This window comes from Acinonyx jubatus, chromosome A2, assembly GCF_027475565.1.
Source record: "Acinonyx jubatus isolate Ajub_Pintada_27869175 chromosome A2, VMU_Ajub_asm_v1.0, whole genome shotgun sequence".
In the NCBI taxonomy this organism is placed as follows: Eukaryota; Metazoa; Chordata; class Mammalia; order Carnivora; family Felidae; genus Acinonyx; species Acinonyx jubatus.
In genome coordinates, this window is record NC_069383.1 from 14,404,119 (window position 1) to 14,415,392 (window position 11,274).

General features: G+C 39.2%; 1 protein-coding gene across 1 annotated transcript in view; it reads left to right on the top strand.

Moving 5' to 3' along the window:
• Nucleotides 1-11,274, top strand: part of KDM7A (lysine demethylase 7A) — an 81,924-nt gene that overhangs the window by 63,425 nt on the left and 7,225 nt on the right. Inside the window, exons 12-19 of the mRNA XM_053218006.1 lie at nucleotides 2,134-2,343; nucleotides 3,846-3,970; nucleotides 4,184-4,338; nucleotides 5,557-5,654; nucleotides 6,144-6,292; nucleotides 6,668-6,876; nucleotides 8,261-8,346; nucleotides 10,878-11,151. Of these exons, the coding sequence (XP_053073981.1) occupies nucleotides 2,134-2,343; nucleotides 3,846-3,970; nucleotides 4,184-4,338; nucleotides 5,557-5,654; nucleotides 6,144-6,292; nucleotides 6,668-6,876; nucleotides 8,261-8,346; nucleotides 10,878-11,151 (1,306 nt within the window). The remainder of the gene's footprint in view (nucleotides 1-2,133; nucleotides 2,344-3,845; nucleotides 3,971-4,183; nucleotides 4,339-5,556; nucleotides 5,655-6,143; nucleotides 6,293-6,667; nucleotides 6,877-8,260; nucleotides 8,347-10,877; nucleotides 11,152-11,274) is intronic.

Sequence of the window (11,274 nt, forward strand, 5' to 3'; positions counted from 1 at the left end):
ATACTTTAAAATAAAGATGACAAAGAGGCAGGATTTCAAAAGGTTTGCCTCCCATGTACCCCTTCTCAGGAAACTCTTAGGTGCTGTTCCAAAAGAGAGGAAGTAAATAACACCAACAAAAGAAGGAGCTCCGGAATTCTTCCAACAAACAGAATACCTACTGTGTGCTGTGTCCATCTAAGATGGGTATAGAACACTGAAGAAAACAGAGGCCGTGCCCATATGGAGCTGAGTAGGAAGAGGCTAGCCATAAATACTTTAATGTATCCGGAATTAACAAGTGCTATGAAGAAAAATAAAGAAGGGGAAAAGATAGAGAGTGACAGCCAGAGATGGTGGTGGGGGTTGCAATTTTAAGTGGTGGAATGCAGTTTTAAGTGGGTGGGGGTTGCAGTTTTAAGTGGCAGGTCAGGAAGGGTTTTTGATGAGCAACCAGCCAAGGATGGATCAGGAGAATGAAGGGCTCTATATTTGTTGTTAATCTGAAATTCAAATTTAGCTGAGCATCTTGTACTTTAGCTGGTGTTCCTGTCCAGGAGGCATGTCACTAGAGAAAAATATAAAATTGATAGATTACCTAATGTGTTTGAATATTCTTCCAGTGGAGAATTTTGAGATCAGTTAGTGATAAGTACATAGAAAACAAAGCGGAGGGTGAGACAAATATAAATTCAAGGGAGAGTCAAAGGATGTAAAAGAAAGGAAATGTAGTAAGTCGTGGCCCTCAGTCGTAAGTAATTTTCACTGAGTCCAGTTTACTGAAGGAAGAGGAAATATGTGTACATTTAGGAAAAGTGTACAAGGATTAAAACTTCATCTTGCGTAGTAGGAATTCAGTAATATCTAAAGCTGAAAAATCAAGAAATAACACTTTAAAAAAGTGTTTCTTTTTTGAAAAGTGTTTCTTTTCTTGAAAAGTGTTTCTTTTTGAAAAGTGTTTCTTGAGAAGTGTTTCTTTTCTTGAAAAATCAAGAAATAACGTGATTAGAAATTTGTGGGCAAATAACTGAACAAACAACACCACCAGCACCAAAACAGCTACAAGAGTTGGAAGTGCTGGGTATATGTCCCAAAGGATTGAAAGCAGGGTTTTCATGCACGTTCATAGTAGCATCATTTACGCAGCCCAAAGGTGGAAGCAGCCCAGCTGTCCATCATGGATGGATGGGTGAACAAAGAGTGGTATAGACATCACATACACACCGGGGACTATTACTCAGCCTTGAGAAAGAAGGGAATTCTGACACATGCCACACTGTGGATGAACCTTCAAGATACCGTGTTCAGTGAAATAAGCCAGTCACAAAGATACTACTGTTGTGTGGTTCCACTTACATGAAGTTCCGAGAACAGTCAAATTCATTGAGAAAGTAGAATGGTGATTGCCAGGGGCTGGTGCTGAGGAGGAATGGGGAGTTACTGTATTTGATGGGTACAGAGTTTAAGTTTGGGAAGATTAAGAAGTTCTGGAGGTGGATGGTGGTGATGGTTGCATCACAATGTGACTGTACTTACTGCCACGAACTGTACGCTTAAAAATGTTAAAATGGTAAGTTACGTATATATTACCATATATGTGGTGCAAAATCACGTGGATGTCACTACAATAAAAAGAAAGTTGCAAGTGGTTACCTCAAGAGAATGGGAATCAGGGATGGGGAAGAGGAGACAACTGCTTTTCATGATACGTTTTATAGAGTTAATTGTTAAAACTACATAGACGGGTGACTTTGGTTTAAAAAACAGTTGCTGATTTATGCAAATATGTATGTATGTATGTATGTGTGAAAAAATGCTTATCATAGGAAAGAACTGGAAGCAGCCTGTAATAACTACCAGTGGATATTAGGTCAATAAATTATGCTATATCTATACAGTGGAACACAACCCAGCTTTCAAAATGGTATTTGAAATCAAAGAAATACGTTCACAGTATATTACATGGGGGAGTGAGGGGAATAATGGTCTCAGCAAAGCTTATGTTGAGTCTTAGGAGTGTTGTGATTTGGTCTTTGTTTTTTACATGATCGAACTGAATGGTTTTTGTTTTCTAAAATGTTTTTGTGGCTGACTGTTTAGTCAGGTATATATGGTGGCCTTGTCATAAAAATACTCTGAATTTAATTCTTAAAGGAGGAAAATGGCAAACCAGTTAAATCTCAGGGAATTCCTACTGTGTGTCCAGTTTCACGATCCTCAAATGAAGCAACTTCCCCATATCATTCCCGACGAAAGATGAGGAAACTTCGAGATCATAATGTCCGAACTCCTTCTAATCTAGACATCCTAGAGCTCCATACAAGGGAGGTCCTCAGAAGGTTAGAGATGTGTCCGTGGGAAGAGGCAAGTATTATGTTTCATTGTTACAGAAAGAGACTTGGCTGTTCCTGCAAGTTCTTTAGAAGGGTCATAAAAAGAAGAGTGTGGCCATTCTTGTTTTCTAATCTTTGCTTAGCGTTGTAGGGGTCAACAGTACTGATGCTTATGACAGGGAACAGGCTTCATTCAGCTTTGTAGGCATCGGTGTAGAAGTAGGATGAATAGATCTCATTTATCTACGGACATGTTTATTGTTTACCAAATGCCCTGTGCTCTTCTAGGCTCTGAAAAAGATACTGGAGTGAGCGAAACTTAAGTCTCTGCTATTGTGTGGCTTCCATCCTAGCTCAAGTTGGAAGGATGGAACATGAGGCATATACTAAAATGTTGTAATTTCAGATAACAAGTATTATAAAGGAAGCCAGAACAGTAGAGCAAGAGAATAAAGGGCCTGGTGCGTGGCTGGCTACTTTAGCTTGGGGCCATCAGAGGGCCTCTCAGGTGGGGTGGCATTTGAGCTGACAAACACTGGAAGAAGTCAGGTGGATACAAAGATTTGAGGAAACAGAGGGAAAAGCAATTGCAGAAAGCCTATCCCTGACTCAACAGCACCAGCATGGGGGACTGTTGGACAGGAAGACGGTCAGAATAAACCCAGAGAAACTGTCAGAGAAATGCTGGCACAATGGACAAAGGGGAGAGGGCGGACCTTTGTAAAACATGGTAATGAGTTTGTGATGAGATGCAGATCGCCCATCAATTTACATCTTAAGTAAAAGATAGGAATAATTTAAAATGAATAAGAAAGAAGTACTTCTGACTTAAAATATTTAAAGAAGTTCCGTAGGAATTGTAACAAATATTTTACATTTTTATGTAATTGTATTGATACTATTTTAAGCTTTTGTTGTTCTAAACCTTTTTAACCAATAGCCCTCTGGAAAAGATGTAGCTTATTATGAAAGGTTCTATTTATTACTAAAGAAAAAAATCACCACCAAAAGGAAATACTCTCTATTAAAAACCAGCTACTGTTGTTCTTTTATGTCACACAGTGGCCTTTGTCCCTCGTGATGGCAGGGTGGTGGTCTGTGAGTTGCTGATGGTGCCTCTTGGGAAGACTAGAGATTAGGTCAAGAATAGGATGACTGGGAGGGACTAGTGCTTCGCAGGAAGAAGCAAGGAAATGAGAATTAAAATACATTAAGGCACTGCTTTTCTAGCTTTTCAGCTTTCCGCAAGAGTGAAATGTCTTTAAATTCACTTTATGTAAATTTTACATTCTGCTTTAGAGAATGTGTTTTATTGTCAATGGCCCTACAGAAAGATAAACCATATTTATGCTTTGGTTTTAGGAACCACATAGCTTTAGTGCCACACGTTGTGTACCCCCTGGCCTAGGGGGCTGCCTAGCACAGCTTGGGATTCAGGGCCATGGAGGAAGGTAGCAGTATACTGCATTTCTTTTGTCAGGCAGACACGTTTGAGGGCAGATGCTAAGTTCAATTCTGTTTTTATACTTTAAGGACATCTTGAGCTCTAAACTGAATGGAAAATTTAACAAACATCTCCAGCCATCTTCCACGGTACCTGAATGGAGAGCAAAAGATAATGATCTACGATTATTGCTGACAAATGGAAGGATAATTAAGTATGTAAAGTAGATCACAGTGTCATACAGATGAGTTTTCGGTGGATTCCCTGTGTTCATTTAATCCCTAGTCCATATTATTGCACGTCTGACTCAAATACAGGGAAAGCATCTCAGTTTTCCACTCCGACTGTAAATTAGGGGAGAGGGTATACTATTTGGCTGCATCATTGCACTGTTTTGTGACTTGGTCACTTTTCCCTCCATGTACAGGGATGAGAGACAGCCCTTTGCAGATCCAAGTCTTTATACAGCAGATAGTGAAAATGAAGAGGACAAGAGAAGGACAAAAAAGGCCAAAATGAAGATGGAAGAGAGTTCAGGAATAGAGGGGGTGGAGAATGAAGAATCTCAAAAACCACTTAACAGTATGTTTGTTTTAATGGTCGCTTTAAAGGTCTGCTTATTACCAATGTGGTAATGTGTAAAGTATCTTGCTAACTTTAAGATTCTTAAATTCGTGGCAGGATTGAAAATTGTCATGTCCCTAATACTCTTGAGAAATCTGAAGTGTTTCCGAGTAGTTTGTCCATCGGGGAAATGTGGGTGCAGATGCCAAGTGAGGTGTAATGCACAGGGAAGGCATTTTTAGTGACAAGGATACGTGCTGGTCAGTGACACCTTTGTCTAGTGACAGTTTTTAGCAAGAGTCACATGAAAGCCTGTGCGTTTTATGGGCCTCTACTCCAAATAATAAAATAGTCACCAGTTTAATAACAGCCTCATAAATAATTTTAGCTAACATGTATATGGTTTTCAGAATTAGGAGGCAGTACAGTTGGCTGGTCTGAAGCTGTTAGTAATCCATATATTGTTTTATTTGATTGCCTGTTGACAGGACGACCTCTGCTTGGTTATTGTCAGCATGACAAATAGTAACACTTCCTCCTTCTTGAGATCGTTCTTGTTTGAATGAAGTCTTCATTTCTTAGCATTTTTCAGAGCCTCTGTGTACGCTTCTATTTTAAAAAGTAGTTAAGTATTTTGATAATGACAAGAAAAATTAACATCAAGTCCGTTTTGGATACGTCAGTTCCTGCTAATTCCAAGTAAATTTGGTGTGGCTGTGCATGTGTTCACACGCCAGGGGGAAGGCAGCTCATCGGTGGGATTAGCAGACAGTTGTTATGTGGTGATGCCACGTGGGAGAGAAGGGCAGTGGCAAAGCCTGGTTTTCACACTTCTTGAATTCGCTATCCACGTGAATGCTTTTTCGGTTTAGGAGAGTTATCTTTTTGTTTTTTGTTGAGTGAAAGAATGCAAAAGGGAAAGTGAAAAGCATCTTGTAGCTAATTTTAGCGTTAGAGGTTTTTTCTGGAAAGAAATACAAAATTTCCACGCAAATGAGGACTATATCATCATGTTCAGTAAATGCCACAAACGTTTTAAGAGTACAGTTCAGTCTGTATCATGGTCAATTAGGGAGAAAGTCTCTGGGGGAAGAAAGAAATGAACAAGATGAAAGTAGTGGAAAAGGGGAGAGCGGGGCAGTCGAGATAGACCTGGAGGCTGGACCAACTTCAGGTACCACCTTGCTCATAAGCTTCCACTGACTTTCCTTTTTCCCTCTTCCTTTTCCTTTGTAGGGTTTTTTACAAGTGTGAAATCAGAACTCAGGAATCGATCATCAGAATATTCTGATATTTCTGATTCAGAAGACTCTGGACCTGACTGCACTGCACTGGTATGCCCAAACCCCTGTGACTACTGCAATCTTTGATGGAAAGATGAACACCTACTTTCCTTCACCTACGAGGAAAGTAAATGACAGCGTTTCCCAAAGCCTGTCTCCATGACCTTTGTGGCACCCGGTCTTCCCTGTAATGGTGATTACACACATGCACGTGCACACATACCCCCAGTCACAGACTATTTACATTTGATAAATGTGGCTTTTGTCTCGTTTTAGAAAGGGTGGGTGGAAATACTGTTCTTATATTTGTCATAGGTTATGTTTCATTTTACTTTAAAGAAATCCTGTACTGTATGTTTTTGTACTAAGGAGTTACGTACTGTAATTGCTAGAAACTTTAGCTGTCATATGAAATACAGAAATAATTCCATGATAATTAAGATTCTGACTTTGCCTAGACTGATAAAGTGTTTTTGGTTAGTACAGACTTACTCAGATTTCTTACATTATTTGCTTCCATTTAATTATTTATTATCTCAGAAAAATAATTTTACCACTGAAGAGTCTGAAAGTTCAGGTGATGAAAAGAAACAAGAAATAGCATCAAACTTCAAGGAGGACTCTACTGTGATGAGGAACTTTGTTCAAAAGGGCCAGAAGCCATCTAGGAATGAAATTCCAGTTAAAAGGTAGGCTTGGGGTGCCAGAGTGGCTCAGTCGGTTAAGTGTCTGACTCTTGATTTCAGCTCAGGTCATGATTTCACAGTTGTAGCATTGAATCCTGTGTCAGGTTCTGTGCTAGGCATGGAGCCTGCTTGAGATTCTCTCTCTCCCTCTCTCTCCCTCTCTCTCCCTCTCTCTCCCTCTCTCTCCCTCTCTCTCTGCCCCTCCCCTGTTCATGTGTATGTGTGCTCTCTCTCAAAAAAAAGTTAGGCTTATTGATGGTAGTAGTGTTATTACATTGTGATATAAATTATATGAAAAAAATTTTTTTATTTTAAGTTTTACCAAAAAGTGTCAAAAGAATAAATAAACTCTTGTCCTTTTACTTACCTTCTCTTTAGGGAATGTCCTACCTCGACGAGCACAGAGGAAGAAGCGATTCAGGGCATGCTGTCTATGGCAGGGTTGCACTATTCCACATGTTTACAAAGGCAGATACAAAGCACAGACTGCAATGGTGAAAGAGACTCTCTCCAGGATCCCAGCGGCTGCCACAGCAGTAACCATGAGGTCAGACAGGTGTATCGCTGTGATAAACCAGTGGAATGTGGTAAGAAACATAAATTAGTCTCTAAAATGTAACATGTCTCCCCCAACTAATAGCTCTGTAATCCTAGCTGCAGTTAAAGATTATGAGTAAGAACTGTTGATCGGACATCTTTAGTTGGAGATGGTGTTACGCTTATTGGCCAAAAAATACATAATGTTGATGTATACAAGATGCGAGTATAAGAACTCAAAATGTAAATTAATGGCTGGAGAATCATGTTCACTGGCATAATCCTACCAGTTCTGTTGCAAGATAGTTAGTACTGTTTCCCTTTCCTAAGCTGTTCAGAGTGGAAAGAATGTTGAGGCATCTCACATGGTCTGCTAGGCTTGAACCATCAACCCTCTTTCCTTTCATGGGAGGGGAAACAAGTTTTGATCTCTTTCTGGTTGAGAATATTCTCTCTCCTACTTGAAAAAGAAGTACTGGGGAAGAGAAGACTCAGTGACAGTATTAGTGATGTCATGTAGTGTTTTTGTTCTCTGTGCCTTGGGGGAAGATTTTGTCTACCGAAAGTCTGAGGAAGACGGGTGGAGAAGACGGTACCACATTAGAACGAAATTCCTGTTGTAGAAATTGTGTTCATTCCCACCTAGTTGTGTGAATTGTCTGCCAGATACTTGACATCCATTTCATTTAGTCCTTGAAACAACATTTTGGTGTATGTAATAACGCTTTTATAGGAGGAGGCAAGAAGACTTAATAAAGCTAAGTGAACTTCCTGTACTTACAGTACTTACATAGCTATTATAGTATTACATAGCTATTATTTGTTGGTATTGGAATTTAAACCCAGGACTGTCTGATCTCAAAATCTGGGCTTATTGTAGAAGAGGAAACTGAGGTTTAGAGATAACCTGCCTGAAGATGCATTGGTAATGGAAAAACTCAGATTCAGGTCTGGGTTTATCTGTCTGTCCACACCATTGTGTCTCCTTGTAATTTCTCTGGTCCCTTGAAAAGAAGGCTTCTAGGAAAATACTGCGGAATTCAGGCAAACATATGCCTTTATCCTATATGGAAAAATATACCAGTTTTAGAGTATGTTGCATTTGGTTTCTCATCTCCAACAGATGGCCTTAGAATTTGACTCTAGATCTTCCAGCATCTGGCACGAAACCTGTCATAGAAAGACAGTCTTGGAGAGAATTGAAAGGTTTAATGTGTTAGATTGTGAGCTGGTGGCTGTTTTATTCTTGGGAGGGAAACAAGTATGGTGAAAGTATGTGCGTAAGTACCTCAAGGGTTAACATACTGTTTTTGTTTTTTGTTTTTTTTTAATAAAATGTCCACCTAAATGTACTTTCACGTTTAAACATTAGGCGAATTTTGTTCATTACGATCAAGTCTGTACGGAGATGATTTAATTAAAACATCTCTTTAGGGTACCATGTCAAGACTGAAGATCAAGACTTGAGGAGTTCTTCCTGGAGAAAACAGTTGGATACCACTTCCAGATTTCATCTTCAGGTATGTGCCAGGCTTGAAACATCAAAAGGAGATTGAAGATTGTTATTAACTCTTTTTGCTTTCTATTATTTTTTTTATTTTTTACTGCAACCAATAATCAACCGTTCGATCTGTAAAGGTAAAAAAATAATTTACAGTTAAATGCACATTTAACAGCTCTCCTCCTTACGGGTTTCTGATGTAACAGCTAATGCAAGCCATGTGGATATAATGTGATCTGGAAAAGAATAGTTGATATAAGGAAAGTTAAAAACTCCTGAAGCCAACACTTTTAAGTTATGACTGGGTAGAGTGAAAGGGAAAAAAAGTACCATGAAGATCTCTTTTTAATCTCTGACAGTGTTTCTTGAACATTTTTAGATAGTAAATTTCTTTGAAATTTGATGACAGTTATAGATTCTCTTTCCAGAAAAATGTTCATCATAAATACTGATTTTTGCATAGAATTTTCTCACGGTTTGTGTCCCATCCTTACCCCAGACCATCCACTGACTCCAGATTAGGAGCCCCTGCTCTAAGAGAAGAGACACTTGATGTCTTGGGATCCCAGTGTATTATTGCTTATACCAAACAAAATGAACCCAAAATAGCTTTTTGAAAAGCCACAGCCTTACCAGTAGCACATACAAGGAAAGTGATACGACCTTTTGCTGCAAACCTTGGAAAATGACAGAGGAAGAATCAAAATTCTCATGTGGCAGAGTTGAGTCCCCTAACCTTCCCAACGCCAAGCATACTCTGAGCAGTGGATTTTATGTGTGGTTTTTATTTTCCTCATTTGGCTTATCCACATTTTCTAAATAGCTATCGATTTTACAATAAGAAAAATAGCCAAGTTATTTTTTTAAGGCAAAGTTTCGTAAGTACAAGTTCTTTTAATAGAAGAATATGCTCCAGAATCAAAGGTCAAGGAAGGAATCCTTTAACTATTAGTAATTCACTCATTCAGTGTATGATTTTATAGTACCTCACTGGTCATAAAATTTATAATTTGTTAGTATTATAGGACTCAATATTAAAAATAAGCTATTATTTGAATCTTTTGTTTTTTATATTTTTTTTAATTTTAAAGAGAGAGCATGTGAGGGAGGGAAGGGGGGAGGGAGGGAAGGAAAGAGAATCTTAAGCAGGCTCCACACTCAGCACAGAGCCCAGTGTGGGGTTTGATTCCACGACCCTGGGATCATGACCTGAGCCAAAATCAAGAGTTGTACTCTCAACTAACTGAGCTACCCAGGCGCCCCTGAATCTAGCTGTTGTTTTTATTGTTGTCTTTGAAAATAAAGAAGTAAAGCACATAATTAGCAAGATCGCCTTAGAAAATATCAGATTTCTTTTGCCTGTAAGCTAGAGGGGTTTTATAGAGAGGCATGTCAAATCATAACAATTGTTTTCTCATCCTCAGGCAGATTTGTAAGACTAATTTAAAGCAAGTCTATGTTTAATGCTGTTTTTAAAACTTATTTGACCATTACGGAATCAGGAATTTATTTTATGTCATACACACATATACAACTGGTTTCATGAAACATCACATCAGATGTATGCTCTTTTCAAGTTTGTGTTTTCCTTTCCTTTTTTTAATTCTGGTGATGACCCTTTCCATTGGTTTCAAGACCTACCAGTCAGTAGCACTGTTTGTTTTTCCTAATGGTTCACTCAGTGATCTTGAAGAGACTGAAGGAAGAATTGTTAGAGAAAAATCAGACTTGGGGCTCAGCATCCAGGGGCTTTTCTTAGCACACAACTTAAATACAGTGGAGATGAAACTTAACAGAGGTTAGATTGTAAAAAAGATAGTGCATTACACCATACATGGGAGCTGTGTTATGCTAAGGAAATGGTAGGTCTACATACCCCATCCCCGTGTTCCTTCCATGTCATATCATGGCACACGCACAGTGCCATGTTGCAGTATAATATACTTTATGTATTATATGTACTTATACAAATATATACATTTAGGGAAAGAGGTATTTATATACATAAATTATAAATGGGGTGCCTGGGTGGCTCAGTCGGTTGAGTGACCGACTTCAGCTCAGATCATGATCTCACAGTTGGGAAGTTTGAAGCCCTCATCAGGATCACTGCTGTCAGCACAGAGCCTGCTTCCTATCCTCAGTCCTTCCCACCCTGCCTTCCTCCCCTACTCATGCGTGCTCGCGCACTCTCTCTCTCTCTCAAAAATGAATAAACATTTAAAAAATATAAGCTATGTATATATAAATTATAAATTATGTAAATAAAACAATATATGTGTGTATATATAAATATGTAAATAAAAAAGTTTTCTTTTGGACTTAAGTTAGTGTGCAGACTTCAATACTTGAATCCCTTCGTGCTGTTGGGTTTTGGAGTGACATGGCCATCCTGAAGGGGTGGTCTTCTGTGGCTGCCACATTTTACAAAAACCGCAGTTCAGTAGTCTATTTCTTCTTTCTCTTGACTTGCTATTGAATAGAGAGGGTAAATACCTCACTTATCTTAAAGGACTCTAAAAATCCGGCCTTATTTCCTTCCTTTTTTAGGATCTTAGTAGAGGCCAGAAATGCATCAAAAAGGAAGGTTCATCCGAAATCATTCAGAAGGTACAAAGTAGAAATTCTGTGGACAGCAGTGGCTCAAGCCCTCAAAATGGAAAGTATACGCAGAATTCAAGCTTGATTTCAGGGGCGTGCCAGATAAATAATGGCAGTATAAGCCCAGAAAGGCCAGTTGGTGAAACTTCCTTTTCAGTGCCCCTTCACCCCACCAAGAGACCTGCATCAAATCCACCACCTATCAGCAACCAGGCAACAAAAGGTAGGCTGAGTATAATTTTGTGTGTGGCGGTGCTGGTGGCAGTTTCGATGGCTTCGTATAGTGGTTTGCCCTGCAGCTGCTGACAGCCTGATGCCTGAGGGATGGTGCGGTGATGGCAGCTTG